Source organism: Quercus suber, unplaced genomic scaffold (assembly GCF_002906115.3).
Source record: "Quercus suber isolate HL8 unplaced genomic scaffold, Cork oak 2.0 scaffold_136, whole genome shotgun sequence".
Taxonomy (NCBI): domain Eukaryota; kingdom Viridiplantae; phylum Streptophyta; class Magnoliopsida; order Fagales; family Fagaceae; genus Quercus; species Quercus suber.
The window spans coordinates 22824-44175 of record NW_027069598.1 but is presented as its reverse complement, the minus strand read 5'-3'; the positions used below and the strand labels follow the sequence as shown (position 1 = coordinate 44175).

The 21352-nt window shown below is 38.4% G+C and overlaps 1 protein-coding gene across 1 annotated transcript in view; it reads right to left on the bottom strand.

Moving 5' to 3' along the window:
- The window catches only part of LOC112034549 (uncharacterized), a 62943-nt gene extending 57712 nt beyond the window's left edge, over positions 1-5231 (bottom strand). The window contains exons 1-2 of the mRNA XM_024067362.2: positions 4714-5231; positions 512-1238 (exon numbers count right to left, since the gene is read on the bottom strand). Coding sequence (XP_023923130.1) covers positions 512-1238; positions 4714-5063 — 1077 coding nt within the window. The 5' untranslated portion in view covers positions 5064-5231. The remainder of the gene's footprint in view (positions 1-511; positions 1239-4713) is intronic.
- Between the last annotated feature and the right edge of the window lie 16121 nt (positions 5232-21352).

Genomic DNA, 21352 nt, shown 5'->3' with positions numbered 1-21352 from the left:
TAAACCATAAGCCAAATGGCAAATCATTAAGGCAATTGAAACAACCAAAGTAAAAAGCAGGGGTAGAAAGATATGATATATAAGATAACTGTATATATTTAAAATACTAAGAGGCATTATACACAGCTTGTACAATCAATCTAAAGCCAATTAGATTGAAACAATGCACAAGATATACAGTTGAAAGGATCCTAAAAAACAGCAATTAGATTGCAACACGAGATAAACAGTTGAAAAGTTCCAAAATCCTGTAGGATGGTAACAGTGTACAAGATATAGAATTGAAAGATTTCTAAAAGGTTCACATTCATGTAGGACAGATGCATATAACATGGCAACTAAGCCTAAAATATATATCTTTGTATTTGAAAAAGGCTCAAACTTGTACCCAAACAACTAGCCAAAATTGCACCAAATTGAGACATTCTATATGTCACTTTGTGTGCGTGTGTGTGTGAGAGAGAGAGAGAGAGAGATGTTTGCAATAAGAAGACTGAATATTGAGAATTACATTCAATGAATCATCTGATGTGCATACTGCAACTGATGCCCATGGCAGCAAGTGAATATCATATTCTTTCGATGCAGTAGAAGAAAAAGAACCAATTCTACTAGATGCTGAAGCCATTGTTTGCACTATATAAAAACTATCCATCCTCTTCTCACATTGGGTTCCAATCGTAGCTTCACTCAAGAAGTCCAATGAAAAGGCATCCATCTCGCCATTGGTAGAATTAACTGACTTTGATAACCTCAGTAATGCCTGCCGATGCCAAACCGTATCATTGTTTGCAGAACTCACTGAGCACAAATAAAGCATCCTTGGCTCAGGTTCTCCAACATCCCACACATACATTTCAATGCACATAACACTTTTGAGAAAGAGTAGTGTGAACACTCCTTCCTCATACAGCTGAACAAACATGGAAGAGATATCATCTTCTGAGTACGCTTGCCTCGAAAGCTTACTTCTGACTGCTTGATCTACATTCCTCAAAGGGAAACGGAATAAAGTTCCAGCAAAAGGCATTTTCATGTCACAACCAAAAGCACAATATGGAAAGAATTGGTCTTTATACAGTGATATGGCTGAAGAACTAACAAAGTCAATTCGCTTTCCGGGATTGGCTGCAGAAACCTTAGGAAGGTAAAAACCCTGAGGATCAAATAATACCACATACTTGCCACTGACAAACGAAGGCAGATCAGTTAAATGATACACCGAGTTGAAGCCAACCCTAGAAAGGCAAATCATCAAAATAAAGTAAGAAGAAATATTCAAATCCCAGAAATTATGCCAATATTAGGCTGTAATAAGATAATATCTAGTACTAGAGATGGAACATAAGTAGCACAAGTCAACCGATTCTGACATCCAGAAACAAAACCAAACATTTATCGGGGCTATAGTAAAATAGTGCATTAAAAAACATTTTGAATTTTCACATATATAAAGAGCAATACATGGACGTGGTTTGTGGAGAAGCATCCGAATGGGTTGGGAGGTTTTTAGTAAAAATGTTCGGTTTGAGGTAGGGGTGGGGGATAGAGTGAAGCTTTAGACAGATGAATGGTGTGGGGATTCTCCACTTCAATTGACCTTTCCGGTTGTGTATGGGATTGCCTCCAATAAAGAGGCATCAGTGGCCTTTTCTCTTGAACAGTTGGGGATAGGAGATCGGAGAAGCTGGGATGTCCATTTCAGTCGGAGACCAAATGATTGGGAAATGGGTGTTGTGGATGCATCATGCATTTCTTCGTACTTTTGGTTCCAATTTACCTCCAACGGAGAATGGAAACCGTATGAGGTGGAAATTGACGAAGAATGGGGATTTTGATATCTGATCGTTTTATAATAAGTTAAGAGATCCATTACCCATTATCTTTCCTTAGAAAGGAGTTTGGAAGGTTAAGGCTCCTCGGCGTGTTTATTTTTTTGTGTGGACGGCTGTATGGGATAAGATTCTTACAGGTGACAATTTGAGGGGATAGAGGGATTGACTTTGTTGACTAGGGCATTATGTGTTGTTGTAATGGGGAGACTGTGGATCATTTGCTACTGCATTGTGGTAAGGCTTACCGGTTGTGGAGTTTGGTGTTTAGATCATTTGGGATTGCATGGGTTTTGCCAAGATCAGTTGCGGAGACTTTCTTTGGTTGGTGGAATTGGCTTGGAAAGCATTCGTCTAGAATTTGGAATTTAGTTCCACTTTGCTTAATGTGGTGTCTTTGGAGGGAACAAAATTGGAGGACGTTTAAGGACATGGAAAGCTCCGACAACCAGTTATTGGCTTCATTCAGTGGCTCCCTTTTTGACTGGTCTAAGGCTGGGGGACTCACCTCTAGTGATTCTCTACCTATGTTCCTTAGTTCTCTCCTTTGTAATTAGTATCTTTTCTTTTTGTTTTTATCTTCTTTCTCTGTATTCCTTTACCTTTGCCTTATGTCTTTCTACATGAGGTGGTGTTCTTGAATATACATCTTTATTACTTATCAAAAAATACATATATAAGATAAAGACTGGCAGTACTTCTCTCTCTTTTGGATAGAAGATCGACAAGCTGTAAGAATCACAAGAGGTTGAATCTTAATTTATTTATTTTTTTAAGGAGGAAGGAGGAAACTTTAATTAAGAGCATATTAGCTATAGCTTAAAAAAAATTCTCTTATTTTCCTCCTCCTGTTGATATAGCAAATAGACTTCAAGAAATTAGTACAACAGGATTCTCTGTGAGGAGGTGTTGGCAATAAATTTAAATATCACCTATGTAAATTAGAATATGGTTTGTGCCCCTATTAAATATGGGGATTGGGTGTTAGAAATCTTTTCATTTTTTTTTTTTTTTTTTTTGGTTGATAAGTAATGGAATATTTTTGGTTTTTCAAAGCCCTATTAGGGCAATGGTTACAGCGGCATGGGAGTTCATGTGGAGGATGCTGCTCAAAAAAGTAAGCAACTCATGGGGTAGGCATGTGGAAACATATTAGATGTGGTGGAGGTAGATAGGATATAGTGATTTGGTTACACCAGTCAGAAGCCATGGATATTAAGTTAAAACTTTTTATGAGTCCCTAAATACAAAGGATGATAATTCCTTCCTCCAAAAACATTTCTTATGCAGCGGTGCTAAAAGGCAAGGGACAGCACAGTAACATCACAAAAAGCAAACTCAACCAATGATCAAAAAAATGAAAAGCAACAACAGTGGAGGAAGTTGAAATGCATACGTAGCAAAAACCTGGCAAAACCCATCTATCTATATATAATATAAAAGTGAAACGTTTGACTTTTTTTTTTTGCCACTCCTTATTGCGCCATGTGGCTGTATAAATTTATGCCACATATATATTTAAAAACAATGAACAGTTGTGCCTTTTCATTCTTCAAAAGGCACATTTTTAGTCAATAAGGACTTGTTCATTCAATAGGCACATTTTTTGTCAACAGACACATTTTCAGTCAATAGACATTTTTTCATTCAATAGGCACATTTATAGTCAATAGACACCTTTTGGTATATCCAATATGAAGGGTTATGACCTTTTAATAGACACCTTTTGGTATATCCAATTTAAAGGGTTATGACCTTTCAATAGGTACCTTTTGGTATATAATATTACAATCTATCTTATATATAACTATATATACAACAAAAATAAAAAATAATACAACATTGTTTTCTTCAGCTTAAGTAATAAAACTTTGTGCTATTTCTTTCAATATCATTTTTTTTTTCATACATTTTTGCTTACTACTCCAACTAATAAATAATTTTTTTTTTTTTTTCGGAAAACTCATCCAGTAGTTAGCGACTAGATTAACCAATAGTCAAAACCTAATTCATGTCTCTAACCCAATTTCAAAAATAAGCTCTTTATCACAGTGAATGAATATGAGAGATGAGGGTTCCAAGTGTTTCCACTTGTCAAATCTAAGGAGACTTGCTGGAAGACTCTCCACTTGTCCCATTAGTAGGCCTAAGGTGCTACTAGGTAGTAGCAATTCCCTTACAGCCCAATACCAACAGGGATTGGACAGATAAATGGCCCTACTTCTTATGAAAAGAGAGAATGTTCCACAAACCTGATTGGTTTGATTGATCATTCAGTTAATAAGGAAACAGAAGTATGGAGGCATCAGTTAGGAGGATTATTTTTCAAGACCCAGGATAGTGTAGATACATTTTGGTTAGAAATTAAAAAACTCAAATGGTAATTAAGTGTCAATCCCTAATGGCTTCTCTAATCTATTGCTTTCTTTAAAACTTTTTGGGATGGGAAGTGATAAAAGAAGATGTAATGAATACTTTTTGGGCTTTTCATGAAAAAGCAATTTTTGTTGGCCTCATCCCAAAATAAATAAAGTAGGAGCATTGATTTCAAACCATTTATTTAGTCTAATAATTGGGGAGCGTTAGCCATAGCCAGGGAAGCTCTCAAAATGCATTTATCAAATTCATGAATCTTGATTCAGTCCTAAATAATATAATAGTAGATGAGTCTTATTGGACCGGACCACATGGATTAGAACTTTCTTCTTGACGCAAAGGTAAAGGTGTGGGTTTGGGGAGTTCCCATTATTGCCATTGCTATTTTGTAAAAGTGAGTGAGTAAGTAAGCTAGCTACTGGAACTGGACGGAGAGTAATCACATTTTCGAGGATCAAAAAAAGAAAGTAAACCTCAGTTGTAAGAAAGAATTACGAGAGAATACCCGAATCGGCCGGTCTTCCAGGGCTGGGCGTGCTTACCACTCCCACCGATCCTGGAAATGCTAAGAAAATCGTCCTCAGTGAAAACGGCGTCGTTGAAGGCCAAGAGTGAGGGGCCTTGCCACTGGGCGAGTGAGTCAGACAAGAGGGACTGGGAAGGGTGGACACGGCGGTCCAGGCAGAGTCGGACGGTGGTAGCGCCTGCATCGTCGGCGTTCTGAATGAGCTCCTTTAGCACCGTCGTACCCTCCGGGTAGTTCAACAATACCTCACGGATCCGCCGAGTCAGGTCTACCGTCTGACCGAAGTCTTCCAGTTCCACAAACATCGACGACGACGACGACGACGACATTTCGAGATCAGATCAGATCAGATTTGTCATTCGTGGAGGAAAGCTGCCTGTTTGGGTTTCGTTTTTCTTGGAATTGAATTGGTCGCCTGAGGGCGATTGAGGCTATTTGCTTTCCTTAGTCTATGTCGCTTTGTAAGGTTTTGCAGTTTGCAGTTGTACCGGGCCAAGGCGGATTTTTTTATAAAATAACTATAAAATCTAAACAATATAATTAGTTAGGCAACATTTTAATCATGTTTCTTTTTTAACAATTTGACTTTAGATGAATCGATTTTTGGGTTATAAAATCGAGTATATTGGACTCAAGTTTCCTTTTTTAAACAACAAATGAGGTGACTAAAAGTGTCCACGTAGACCAGAAATTGAGTCCATTAGAGTCGTTTTATGAGCCCAAAAAACGAGTCCGCTAGAGTCGTTTTCCTTTCCACACGTCCCTCGTTGCACGGACTAAAAAGAAAAAAACTGAAGTTCAAAAAGAAAAAAACTAAGTTCAAAACACTACTCAGTCTCTGTCACTCTACTTTCATTCTCAGTCTCTCTCATACTGTGATCTCAGTCTCTCTCTCAGTCATCTCGCTCCGTCACTGTCGCCGTCACTGTCCCATTCAAAAAGAAAAAACTAAGTTCAAAACACTCTCACTCGGTCTCTGTCACTCTACTCTCACTCTCAGTCTCTCTCACACTCTCACTCTCAGTCTCTCTCTCAATCATCTCACTCCGTCGCAGTCGTCGTCACTATCACTCTTAATCCCTCTCGCTCTGTCTCCGCCTCGCTCCATCACTCCATCTCCGTCTCGCTCCATCGCTCCATCTCCGCCTCGATCCGTCGCTCCGATCACCTCACAAAAAGTAAGGACTCTCTTTTTTCTGGGGTTATTGGTAATGCATGCATTGATTGTTCCTTGTTGTTTCCTTCAATAACACCGGACCAGTTTGTTTGTGCATTTTCTTTCCTCTACGATACAAATCCACCAATAGTTAGGTGCAATGAGTAAATTTATGAAGTTTTATCAGCCCAGGTTGGATATTGTTTGCCTGCCTTTTAAAGGGGATCTTACTTGGGGTATTCATTAGATGCCCCAATCAGATTCAGAGCATATAACTAATAGAACAAAGATCCTAAAAATAATAGTTGGGGCACTATGAAATACAATGGTATAAATGGTGAGTATTAAATTCAAAACCTTTTCGAGTATATAAAAAAATTAAAATGAAAATGAAAATTTACAGCTTTCATCATGACAATTATTTGTTCCATCTCACAATGTATTCCTAATCCATGGGTTTTGAAAAATTATAGATTAAGAACGCTTTCTCTATTCTTTCAGATGAATCACTATCCAATAGACAATTAGCCAATTACAATTTGTACATTGGTACAATTAGTCTTTATTTTTTTTCGAAGAGTATAAATGTTTGTTTGTATGTTTCTGTTTTTTCTTTTTTTAAAGATTTTGGGATAAGCATGATCACCCCATACTCTTTTTTTTGGTTGAGAAAATGATAAACATGATTACCTTGTAGTCCTAGTTATATGGAAAAAAATAATAATAAACACACCAAGTACCACCTTATTATATTTCTCTTCTCACACACAAAACCATTCTCTCTGTGTGATAAAATAACTTTGAATAATGCCTTCATATTCGATCACGTTCCAACTCCAATTCGAAGTTAGTTCTCTCCTCTATCTAGGCCTACACTTTCTCAATCTTGTAACCTCCTCAGCATATGTGAGGAAATGATTTGTTCAAATTTATGTGAGGAAATGATTTATTCAATTCAAGGAAAATGTAGGATTTTGATTATGTTCTTTACACTTATATACTAAATGTTCTTTACTTGTATTATTTATTCAAAAAGTTTCTCATTCTATCAAATGTAATATGTGTAAGCTAAAGATTTTGCTTGTACATTTTAATTCTTCCGTTGCCTTAAATGCCTATCTTCTTACTGTAAAACAAGGAGAATTCAGCTCTTTAGCTGGTATTGATCATGACCTGTTGAGTCACATTTTAATTGATCATGATCCTTACCAATTTATGTTCAACATGTGCTTATATTTACTCTTGACTCCCTAAGGCTGCGTTTGAATTGGGAGTAAACCATTTCCGGAAATGGTTTTCCACATTTTCGCGTGTTTGGCTATTCCGGAAAATTCTATTTTTCGGTAAATCACTTCCAAATTTTCCGTTGCCCAACTGAAATTATTTTCAGTACCTATTTTCACTTCAAAGTGTTTCCGGAAAAAGAGAGAGAGAGAGAGAGAGAGAGAGAGAGAGAGGAAGGAAGAGCCAAACCGAGCGAGAGAGAGAACGAACCAACGCCACAGCCCATCGCCAGCGTTCACGAGCCTTCGGCTTCGCCGGCGCCACGAACCGACGAACCCACGAACCACGCCATTGCACCAGTCTCGCACCTCGCCATCGCACCGCGCCGATCAATCAAAGGGAAATCGCAGCACCGCGCGATCGCTCCAACGCCGCTCGACCCAGACCATCGCCTCCTCGATCGGGCCATCGCACCGCGTCATCTTCCTCGACCCAACGTCGCTCCCTCTTCCTCGATTCATTACAATCGCAGCACCGCTCCAACGTCGACCCAGACCCAGACGCCCTTACCTCGTCACTCCCTCTTCCGCGATTTTCTCAGTTTTTTTTTTTTTTTTTTTTTTTTTTTTTTTAAAGTTTGATCGTTGTTGTTGATGATTTTTTGTCTTTGGGTTTGTATTTTTGTGGCTGTGGACTGAGGAATGATGTTAATATTTGTTTGGAGCTGAGGAATGAATAATTTGTTGTTATTGTTGTCGCCGGAATTTGTGTTGTTGTTGCCGGAATTTGCGTTGTTGTTGTTGCTGTTGCCGGATAGTTGCTGTTGTTGCCGGAATTTACTGTCGGAAAAAATGTAGGAAAATAGCATTTTCCTAATAGAACCAAACACATGAAAATATTTCCATAACAATTTCTTTTCATAATATAACCAAACACTTGAAAATATTTTCCTTTTCCGAGAAAATAGCATTCCCGAAAATAAGTATTTTCCGGAAAATATTTTACGGGAACCAAACGGACCCTAAGGCTGCGTTTGAATTGGGAGTAAACCATTTCCGGAAATGGTTTTCCACATTTTCGCGGTTTGGCTGTTCCGGAAAATTCTATTTCGCGAAATCACTTCCAAATTTTCCGTTGCCCAACTGAAATTATTTTCAGTACCTATTTTCACTTCAAAGTGTTTCCGGAAAAAGAGAGAGAGAGAGAGAGAGAGAGAGAGGAAGGAAGAGCCAAACCGAGCAAAGAGAGAGAGAGAGAACGAACCAACGCCACAGCCCATCGCCGCGTTCACGAGCCTTCGCTTTGCCCGCGCACGAACCGACCAACCCACGAACCGCCATTGCACCGGTCTCGCACCTCGCCATCGCACCGCGCCGATCAATCAAAGGGAAATCGCAGCACCGGCCGATCGCTCCAACGCCGCTCGACCCAGACCCATCGCTCCTCGATCGGGCCATCGCACCGCGTCATCTTCCTCGACCCAACGTCGCTCCCTCTTCCTCGATTCATTACAATCGCAGCACCGCTCCAACGTCGACCCAGACCCAACCCGACCCGTCACTCCCTCTTCCTCGATTTTCTTAGTTTTTTTTTTTTTTTTTTTTTTTTTTTTTTTTTTTTTTTTAATGTTGATCGTTGTTGTTGATGATTTTTGTCTTGGTTTTGTTATTTTGTGGGCTGTGGACTGAGGAATGATGTTAATATTTGTTTGGGAGCTGAGGAATGAAAATTGTGTTGTTATTGTTGTCGCCGGAATTGTGTTGTGTTGCCGGAATTGCGTTGTTGTTGTTTGTTGTTGCCGGATATTGTTGTTGCCGGAATTTACTGTCGGAAAAAATTGTAGGAAAATAGCATTTTCCTAATAGAACCAAACACATGAAAATATTTTCCATAACAATTTTCATAATATAACCAAACACTTGAAAATATTTTCCTTTTCCGGAAAATAGCACTTCCGGAAAATAAGTATTTTCCGGAAAATATTTTACGGGAACCAAACGGACCCTAAACTTCGTGCAGTATGGCTGCTGTTCCTACTCAGAGTCGTGATGAGTTCGGACCTAGTCTCAGTGAGAATTCGGTGTTAAGGTTTCTAACAACTCATCGATCGTGCGCTGTTTGGGAAGGCAAGGTAAAATTAAAACCGACCATGTGCTGAATATTCTCTTCTTATCCTTTTACATTATGTTGATTTTTTTTTTCGATTTCTAAAATTCTAAGTTTGTCAATGGTATTACTAGGTTTGAATGCATAGTCATGCTCATTAGTTGGGTTAAGTTAGATTGGTTGATTGTTGCTATGAGAGAGATGATATATATACTCAATACAGGATATAATTCTTTGTTACTTGGAGTTGGATGCATAAGTTGATGGCTCATATATAATAATTAACATCCCTCATCCCTAGTCTATGTAAGTACTCTTTATACAGTAAGAAACTAAGAATATTGTTTATTCTCTGAATAAAGACAAGATATTAATTTTGTGGCCTGAAAGAAACCTATCTATGAGCTCCAAGTTATTTTGGTTTAGCTTTAGAAACATTCCCATGTAGGGTCCCTAACATATTATAGCCCCCAAAACTTAACTTGATTTTTTATTTTAAAATAAAATATGTGAGTCGTATGTTTTTATCTCAACTTTTAAGAAGTATAAAAAAAGAAAAGAAAAGGTGATGTTAGATATTTTACAAATTTTATTTTTAAGTCTTAAAAATTGTTGTGTCACCTATCACAATAACTAATTCAAATATTCATTTATTATATTATAGTTGTGGACGTGCCACCAAGTTACTGTGATAATTAAGCATTCAAAACTCCATTAATGCTGGCTATATGTGGTCAATTATTTTATTTTATTTTATTTTATTTTTTTTGAGAGGAGAAAAAAAATTATCATACAATTGTTTGTATGATATAAAATTGTAAGATAATAATTTCAAATGGGTCTTTTTATAATTAAATATTACATTAATAATATTTGGTTATTAATTATCAATTTAGTAAATGTTTGATAGCTCTGCACTGTGCACTAGCATTCTATCAAATGTATCAAGTGCATTGCATCCTTTTATTTTGCTCCCGTTGGTTGCTTTTTTTTTTTTTTGGGATGATATTTTAATTTCCCTTCATAACAGCTTTATTTTTGTTTTTTAGGATCAATAGCTACAATCACATATACAAAGGTTATGACATATTGCATCTCATCACCATGGTTCTATCATGTGCAGGATCCGTGGGTACTGAAATGTCGTGGTCGTAATGACGAGCTCCGAAAACGACGCCCCATAGTGGTGGATGATCGCGTCATCGACATTGTCAAGAGAGTTGGATTAATTGGGCTGTATAGGACTCCATGTAGAGAGATTGATAATAATTTGATAACGGCCTTGGTTGAGCAATGGCAGCTTGAAACCCGCACCTTCCACCTGCCATGTGGTGAGACAACAATCACATTGCAAGATGTGGAAGTTATTTTCTGGATTCCAATCAATGGTGATGCAATTGTTGGAGTAACTAACTTGACATGGAAAGCTGAATGTCAGGGTATGCTTGGAATTCCTCCTACTGGAAATGTGCTTAAAGGACAAAGGATCCTAATTAACAAGCTACTAGAAAAAATTAACCGTAGGTTGCCTAATGATGCAGCAGAGGTGGTTGTGCATCAATATGCACGGTGTTATATTCTAACACTACTGGCAGACACAATTTTTGCCAACAAGTCCAGCGATAGGATGCATATGATGTGGCTGTAGATGTTGAGGGACCTTCGCAATCCACCTCAGTACAATTAGGGGAGCGCTTGCCTTGCATGGTTGTACAGAGAGTTATGTAAGGCAACCGACAGTGGTGCCAGTCAGATTGGTGGGGCCTTGCTACTGGATCAGTATTGGGCATGGTTCAAACTCCCTTTTTTGTGCCCAAGGAAGGAGGACCTCCCACCAGATGATGCATATGGCCCACCATTTGCACCTTCTCCACTGTCCATTAAGTAAGTCTCTTCCTTGACCAATTTGAAAATTAGAAATAGATCCATAATTTTAAACGACATGACATATTGTTAGACATAGAAAATAAAATTTTAACCTTGATATTCCTCAAATCTTGAAAATAAATAGGATTTTTATTTATTTTTATATATCGTTTTACAACCATTGAGGTTATATGTTATTATTGATGTATAATACAAGTGTTATTAATTTCTAACTCCACCACTAATCATATGTTTAGATAATCATTATTTGGTATAAACTTAGTGGTATGTAATGTTAAATTTACGATTGCCCATCATTTATTGTTGTTGATTACTTCAAATTCTCAATTCTAAGTATTGACTCTCTCTTTCTTAATTGTAGGACTGTGTGGGTCATGACCACGAAAAATAGCCCCCAAGAAATCTGTCTAGTTTGGTACCGTCAGCTATTAGATTGTATGCGTCCCAACCAGGTACCCAAATTGTGTTCCTTCTATTGTTTATGACTATTCTATTTACTGCTTGTAAAATAGCTCATAGTCAAAAATAATGGAACATTGCATAATGTGCTGCCCTTTTATTTGGTTATTTCAGGTGATGTAGAAACCATATCAAGATGACTTAGCCCACCTGCCTCCGTTCTGTGTCGCAGGAAGGGACGTATGGACGGCAAGGGTGCCGCTTGTATGCTTCTGGCTAGTAGAAAAACATACACCAAACCGTGTTCTTCGTCAGTTTGGGATGGTACAAGAAATCCCCCCATATGTTGATACTGACGACACCCTTCATGACATAGACCTGAAGGGGAAGATAGAGGTGAATTGGAGGGGCAAACATAATGGCCATATCCGAGTATAGAATAGCCGAGCACGATCTTTATGTCATGGAGCACGACTACAGGGTGATATGTCGCATGCTCATCCATACTTCGATTGGTATGATAGGGTGACTTGGAGGTTCGTCGACCACACTTCTGCTTCACTTCTTATTATGGTAATCGCTTCGACCTTTCTTTTCAATTTTTGTTGCATATCACAATTTTTTTTTTAGATGTACTAATTGTATTTTTGTACTTGCAGGTTGCCAGTCACAAGCAGATGTTGACGCAATATACAGTAGGCAGTCCCATGTACAAGCATATCTCAGCTGTACTTAAATATATGGAACGCTTTCATCGTATAACTGCCAAACTTCCCTTGGAAAAGACCGATGGTGCAAATCCAAATGCAACAGAAGATACTGGACGACCAAGCACGAGCTCAAATTGTGCCAGCCATAGCCATGGTCAGCGTGGTGCATCCCATCAGGTTGTCAATAGGCCGGATCCCCCTCCACCCCCATATGCATCCCCTGTGCCAGAGTTCCCTCCACCTCCACATGCATCTCCTACCCCAAAGTTCCCTCCACGTCCACATGCATCTCCTTCCCCAGATATCCCTCCACGTACTGCTTATGCAGTTCCTGACCTACAGATCCCTCTACCCACTGCCCATGCATCTTCTCACCTCGAGATCCCTTCACACACCCCACATACATTTTTTGACCCCGCTCATCTTTCATTTACTTTGCCATCCTTTGATCTCGGCTATGATTTCAGTTAGCCCCCTCCTATCATGCACACTCAATCCCCCTCGTACAGCATTAGTCATATAGACCATGTATCACCCCATAGTCACTCCATGTCATTCATGCCCACTCTAGGACTGCATATAGATCCCATGACTACGGGCCTCACTCACATTTCATCTGCTACACCATCCTCCCCCGCAGTTGTAGGATCTTTAGTTGTTGGGAGTCAAGCAAATATGCCAGATGTGCATGTTGAGACTGAGCAGGTAGTTGTTGGGTTACAATCACCCCTACAAGGTCGACCTAAACGCACAATAAAAGCACCTCCTTGTGGGATAGGTGGTCACAAAGCAGGACACAAGGCTGGGCCCACGGTATGACAACTCATTTAATGTAATGAATATTGAGTAATTGTTGTTAATGCTATTATAATTCATCTAATCTGTTGTTTGGTTATAACTCCATCTTTGCAGCAACGCAAGGAGCCTCACCAAGGAGATGCAGTACCCCCTCCCCTACCTACCAAACATTATAGGAAACAGCATAAACGTAAAATGCATTAGGATCAGCACCCCATCTGCATCAAACGCAAAAGCTGTATCCTTATTATGCCCTTTATATATATATTTTTTACGCTGAAGGTGCCCTTTATAGAATAAACTTCATGTAGGACTAGTTACTTTAATATAAATAGTCACACCTGGAGTTTACCTTAACAAATTTTTCAGGTTAATAAAATATTCTTAGAGAATGCGTTTGATGCTGTTATGCATTTTGCAGCTGTAGCATATGTTGGGGAAAGCACCCTTTTCCCGCTTAAGTAAGTATTGCTTTCGATATCTAGTACACAGTGTTCTCGCTTGTGGGACTTGTATTTCTTGCATCTTAGGAATTCAAACTTTCTTGAACAAGTTTAAATTTTATGGAAACCATGAATGTAGAACTCAGGGATTATCATTAAAATGTTTTACATGAGAAAAATTGTAAATGATGCATGTAAAGTTTGTTAGTCACTCTGATTGGGAGGATACTTGCTATTACTAGATTTCTCAATGTCAGCAACTTTCTAACAATGGCATGAAATTGTAAGGCTTGCTTGGATCAAATTCAAGCAAATTTAAAATTATGAAATTTTGGCCCAATTAACATGAATCTGAAATTTCATAGTGGGATTAATGGATTATACCCTTTTTTGTTGTGTTGTAATAATATCCAAACGGAATGTGACTGAATCTATAATGTTTTGAAATGTATTAATTTTCCTTTACCATAGTTGATTGCTAAAGCCCATCCACAATGTGGAATGGGGTGTGGAGAGATGATAGCTTGCTAATGTTGAAATCTCTATCAATGGGTTTGGCCCATTTGGGATTCATTTTATCAGGTCTGGCAGCAAGTTAAAGTTGGATTTGGATTGAGGTTGACTTTTTATGGGTCATGCTTTGCATATATGAACTTGTTCTAGTGTATATGCTTTGTTTTGCTATGCTTTTTTCTTCGCTCAAGTTTATTTTGTTTTATATTTGCTTTATTCCCCTTCAGCAAGTAATTTGGTGCTTCATCTTGTGGAAACTTGTAAATTATGTTCCTAATTACATCTTTGACCCTGTTGCAACAGGTATTATCATAATATTACATCAAATACTTTGGTAGTATTAGAGGCCATGGCAGCACATGGTGTGAAGAAATTGACATATTCTAGTACATGTGCAACATATAGGGAACCTGACAAGATGCCTATTACGGAAGTAACTCCTCAAGTGAGGGTTCTACACCCTCCTTTTTTTTCTTTTTCTTTTTTTTTCTCCTGAAATTTTAATTGTTAATTGGATAAAGATTGGTTATATTGACATCAATATTATTATTTTTATTTATTATCGGACTTAACAGGGAAAAAAAAAAAGAAAAGAATAAGATTATTGGCTTTGTTTTCCTTTTTCCTGTTAGGCAATAAAATTTAGGGTGGCATGCTAGTAGCCTAGTACTATTTTATATGTGTAAGTGGGCCAAATTGGCCAAATACCATCAATTTTTGAACTTTTTTGCACGAAAACACTGTTTCGAAAATAAACAGGGATCTACCACCTTTTTAAGTACTCGAGTTTGGTGAACTCGAGTACTACATTTTCCAGTTCCACCGTGGCATAATGACATGGCATTTGGATTTAAAAATTCCGCTTAGTACTCGAGCTTCGTGAGCTTGAGTACTGTGCGGGTAGGCAGCTAAACTCAACCTTATTTTTGCTACTTTCACTTCTCACTTTCACTCACACACTCTCACTCTCCTTCACACCTAAAGCCCAAACCCTCACACCATCGGCGGCAGAGAACCCGTTGGTGGCAGAAGACTTCGTCAGCGACCTCTCGCTCTCAGTCTCGCTATCTCCCTCTCAATATCGCTATCATCTCCCTCTCAGTCTTACTCTTGCTCTCTTTTTTGGCACCAGAAGCTCTTCTTCTTCTCCATTTCTCACGGCAACACAGGTTCGTCACTCTAACTTTTCTCTTCTTCGTTGACCTCTCTAATCCTCTATTTCTACTAAATCTGAATCCATATAGGCTCTGGGATGTGGGTTTCATTGATTTTTTTTTTGTGGGTTTGCTTCGGTTTCATTTGATTTATTATGGGTTTTGTTGGGGTTTTGTTCATTTGTTTATGCGTTTTGTTTCATAGTATTTTCAATGATTTGTTTTGGGTTTGTCTTTATTTTCTATTTCTGTAAACTTTGTTGTGGGTTTGTAATGCAAATTTAGTTTCTAGGACTTGATTTTGTTTCTACAACCCAACATAAAGGGACTAAAACAGTTTAGAAGAAAGAAGGAACATCATCAGAAAGGCCTAAATGCTAAATGTATTGCTTCTATGACTTGCATATATGATGTATCGTGTATCATGAGTATAATAGAAATGTGGATTAAAAACTGTGAAGTTTACAAGCTTAGGTTGCATTTTGAGAGCCACTGTTTTTCTGGGAAAGATGTTTGAATGATAAATAATGATTTCTGCTAATATTCTCATTAATGGTGGTTTGCTATATCCCTTATGTCAAAGTTGTTTAAACTTATTTAATTTTTTTTGAATGTAAGTTTGATTAAATAAGTTTAAACCTATTTAATTAACAACTGAGATAATGAAGTTCACTATTCTTGTGTTACCAGCCATACCTCTTTTTTTTTTTTCCCCCAATTGAGATATCTATAATAAATTAGTAATGAACATTATGATTGGCTGTTTTTTTTCTTTGGATACATTGATAATGTTGACATTTTGGCAACTTTATGACTCTTTACAATGTTATTTATGCATACTTCTAAAAGGTGAGCACATAAATTGCAACTTTGCCTAGATTTTTAATGTGGTAAGTACCTAGTAACTACCACTTCAAAAATCATTTCCTTCTTTCAATCTAAGTCTCTTAAGTCATAAACGCCCTATTAGTCTAAAAATACAACGAGTGGCTTATACATAAAAGCATGGACTTTTGGAGTTGGATTCAGATTGGGGTTCTTGATCAAGAACTTAAGTTTCTTAATTGATCAATATCCTTGTTTTGGATTGTCTGATCGTTCTCCTTATATTATACACAAAAAGCATGGTGATTTGTAAGGAATAAAAATCACTTGATGTTCTTGAAATAAATTACATGATTTCATGATATTCTTGAGATGCTCACATGCTAGATCATTTGTTTCTACGAATACTATGCCTGTTAATTTTTTCTTTAGTCAATCACATGATGTTCATGCAATCAAGCTCACATGTTTTAATGTTTTTCTTAGAAACTCTAGATGCTTGATCTGGATTTTCTTAAGAATGACATGCTTTTTTATGTTTTTCTATATGACATATTAATTATTTGGACGATGTGACATGATAATAGCTATCATAGTTTAAAAGACGGATTCACCAAGTAAGATGAGTGTCTAATATTTTCTCACCTCATAACTTGGCGTCCGAATTTAGATCAAATGTTCATTTTTAAAACCTTTCTTAAATGTCTTGATGAGAGGTAGTGTTCTGGATAAGGGAAATTATAATGGCTTTAAAAGAAGAGTTTACTGTGTAAGATGGGTGTCTAATACCTAACATGGCCTCCGAAATTAGACTTTCTCACTTGCTAGCCACATAAGATGGGCTTAAACAGATAATTTTGAATACAAAACTATACACTTTTGAAGTTGTCTTCACATAGGCCTTAATAAAGATTTCGCAACACATTTCAATCAAAATAGTGCTTTCAAATTAAAGGTGGCCGACTCCAAACATTCAAGGTCGCCGCCACAATTACTTTTATTATAAACTAGTCGCAGACCCACGTGATACGTGGGAATATATAATTATTTTGTAATATGCTATAATCTATAATTTATTCTCTAAAATTTATTGAAGATAATATGGTGACCTCAAAAATTGAACTATTTTTAAAAGTATTTCCAACTCTATCTATACAAATATATCATTATATTATTTTGGTTTTTTTTTTTTTTTTTTGAGATTTGAGATTTGATATTTGTAACCTTATAATGGAAGGACATGCTAACACAACATTAGATTTCCTTTTTTTTTTCCTTCATGTGATAAGATTGTATCATATTTTAATTCTTCTGAATTTTCAGGTGCAACTTCATACCAGCTACATGGATTCTTAATTCCTAAAAGTGATGTCTAGTTAGTTGCTAAAAAAAATGATAAGACCACCCAAAAAAAAAAAACTAAAGTAAGGTTTAACCGGTTAGAATCATCATATACAAAAATTTATCTACAATAAGGTGAATAAGTAAAATATGTTTTAAACAAACCTTACTTCAGCAAATTGATCAAATTTAATAGACCCTCACTTATACCAATTTTCATCAAAGACCAAATTGTTAAATAGTATTGTGTCATTGATTCCACCCATGTCCTTCACACACATTCATCAATGTGTCCATATACAAAACACTTGTCATTACATTCATTTTATCAATGTTCTGAATTCTCACAAAGAATTAAAATAGTGCGCATATGAATTGTAAGTAAGTGGGTTAAGAACATAGGTGTATATGTTATATCTTACTAACCTAACCATGCACATCCACACACACACATTTACATACATACATACATACATATGTATATATATATATATATATTTGAAGTGAATTTTCCCCTGATTGTTGTTGTCACCAAATGCTAGATATGGACCCACATCAAGCGGGACCATCTATACAGACTGTCTTGAGGAGGCAGCCTATGCATCGTTCAAGTTTGCTTTGGAATGCTCCTTTGGAAGGCGAGGTATGCACTTGTCCAAAATCGTAGTCAATATATGTAGTAGAAAGAGTTTTGGCATTTAAGAAGCGTAAGTAATACTAAGTTGCTTTGTTTGCAGGGAGTGCCAGGTGTACTAACTTGTCGTCACCGAGATAAAGGTCTGCTTGAAGATGGTGCAGTTTTAGATCCACGGATTGCATCTTATATCACAGATGCAGGGTTAGATGGGCTGCTTCGGGTCCCACATATGGACCTTGACCATGCATTGATCATGGCATTGGTGGAGAGATGGCGGCCGGAGACGCACTCATTCTACTTGCCCCACGGTGAGATGACCATCACGCTACAAGACATGGAGGTTATAATAGGGGTACCTGTAGATGGCTTGCCGGTGGTGGGATATACTGATAGGAACAATTGGGCCCACTTCTGCTGGGAAATGCTAGGGCATAGCCCACCGGGAAGAGATGTTGGTGATAGTCACAAGAACACTGCAGTGATAGAAGGGCCGAGGGTAAAAGCCAAATGGCTTGAGGATCGGTTTAGCAACCCTCTCCCAGCTGATGCCACCAAGCAGCTTATGCAGCAGTATGCTTGGTTTTACATACTGGGGATGTTGGGTGGTGTGCTGTTTATGGATAAGTTTGGCAAATGGGTCTCACTTATGTATCTGCAATTTTTCAATCCAATCAGCAACGGAAAGAAGTATAGTTGGGGTAGTACAGCACTAAGTTGGCTATATAGACACCTCTGTAATGCATCAAAAAAGACAGCCAAGCAGATTGGCGGTGCATTGCTATTGGTGCAGTTGTGGGCGTGGGCGAGGTTTCCACACATATGTCCTGTGATGAGGCATCCACACCAAGCACTGCCCCCAGGTCCATTTGCTATCAAGTATGTAGGATCTTAGATAGTTACTGTTTTACATTTCCGCATTAAGTTTTTATGCATGGGAATTATGTAAGTAACTAATATGACTTTTATGTCTTTGTTGTTTGCTAAATGGAAAGGGGCTAAGATAACAACTGAACATGGAATGCACGTCCTACGCGCCTATCGTGTGTCGCTTGCTTCGCTACGGCCAAATCAGGTATCGTGCCTTACAAGTGGGAACCGCTTTCGCATGTAGTTGTTGTACTTACAATTTGCTTTGAAATGAATAAACATTTTTTTATTATTATTTCAGAGTAGAGTTACATGTATTGTTTACATTCGTTACACATTTTTTCTAATTATATTGTTAATATGATTGTTTGCATTGGTTGGATCATTGTAGATGGTGTGGGAGCCATACAGAAATTATTTGGGTTCCCTTCTCGCATATTGTACGGTAGGCTAACACATATGGAGGTCTATTGTGCCACTCGTACATTTTTGGGTGGTTAAAGGCCATCACCCTGAACATGTTCTCCGACAGTTTGGGATGAAGCAAGGCATACCCCCAGATGTCAATACTTTAGTTGACCTTCACAAGATAACTCTCCAGGGCAAGCAACAAAAAAACTGGCCCAAGAACATGCCACACATATTGCTAAATGGGCTGCATATGCCACAATTGCCGATGCACTGCCCTTTCATGGGAAGATGAGCTACAATGACGAGTATATGGTGTGGTTTCGTCCCCGTACTGTTCGCCATATTACAAAAGAGACCTCGTAGACACTTTGGTAAGTTTACAAAGATTGTTTTGTTATAAATGTACCTTGCTTGGCATAGTTTAGATCAACCTACTAAGACTACTCTTGTATATTTGTGATAGGTTGAATCACAGTTGAGGATTATGGCGAAGTGCGAACCAGGGTTTGAGATCTACACCGACTGTATTAAGGCCTTGCAATCTGTTGAAGAGATTGGTCGGTTGACCTTGGACGATGCACGCGATGCGGGCAACACAAGTGAACCGGCTGTAGGGCGTGGTCGACAAGCAAGTGGACGTCAAGGGCGTGGAGGTCCAATCTAGTCAGCGTCCCACATTTACTCAGCCTCCCACACTTGTGCCCACATTTAGTCGGCGTCCTACATCTGGTCAGCGCCACACACCTGTGCCCACATCTAGTCAGCGTCGCACATCTGGTCAGTGTCACACACCCGTGCCCACATCTAGTCGGCGTTCCACATCTAGTCGGCGCCACACACTCGTGCATGACCACACCATGGAAGAAGCAAGTCAAACAGCAGATGAGATGTGCTTGGACACTGGTTATGACATGGGCTCCATGACACACGATGATGCGGGTCCATTCCATACGTTTGCCCATGGGGACACATCTCGGTCCCCATCCATGAGAACCGATGGTACTTGCCCACCCACATCCCCTACTACATCCCCGTTGCCCACCACCCGTACGTCTCCCCCACTAACTTCTAGCATTGCCCCCGCAGATGTACATGGTAGAGATGAGATTCGATTCATGCCCACTCCTGGCCGACCCACCCCTGGTGCTGTCTCCCCTGAGTTTGTGCATACCGAGTTCATCCAGACACAGATACCCACCCCCCCACTAGAGGCTTCATACATTGAGGGTCGGCCGCAAAGGCCGCAACGGACATGGATACATTCTCCTGACTGTGGGACTGGACATGGTACTGTAGTTCAATTTAATACCAATTACATATACATCTCTTTATAGTTAAATGATTTGCATATTAGTATTTGCTTGTGTTCTTTTCAGGCAAGGTGAGACCAGTCAAGGAACTAGTGAGGAGAAGAAAACGGGAATGATTCAAGAATGGTCAAGAAATTATAGCTTAGCTAAAAATTTTGTTTTCTTATGAGCATTGATATTGATTTAATTCTATATTGAAAATGAATAATCAAATTATTGTAGAGCCTGTTAACAATAACATAGTCATGGCTACGAGCAAGCCTCGGACAAGCAGCTTCTCTCACAACCTTGCAACTGTACCATCTAGTACTCCGGGGCTCAAGTATGGTCCTAACGGCACCATCTTTATTTCATCCGGGATTCCAGACCTTGACAGTAATTCTCTACATTTACCACTTTCTTTGGATTAGTTATAGATTGAAATTCGTCAAAAAAGCAATGGAATCATTATTGTTTAACAATTTATGTGTATAGTTAGAATTTGTGGAGGTTTTTGATTGGTTGTCTTTGATTTGTAGAGATTTTAGGTGGTGGGTTTCCTTTAGGAAGCCTTGTGGTGATGGAGGATGCAGAAGCTCCCCATCACATGCTTTTGTTGAGGAATTTTATGTCACAAGGACTTGTTCACAAGCAACCCCTTCTCTATGCCAGTCCATCCAAGGACCCAAAAGGATTTCTAGGTACTCTGCCTACTCCAGGGTCATCCAAAGATGATAAATCTCGTGACCGTGATCCTGAAAATGTGCCTTGCTTCTTCCATTTCCTTTTACTGTTATTTATGTGATTTTTGATTTGGATGAAGTTTAAGAATTTTAATACTTAGTTTGTATAAATTAC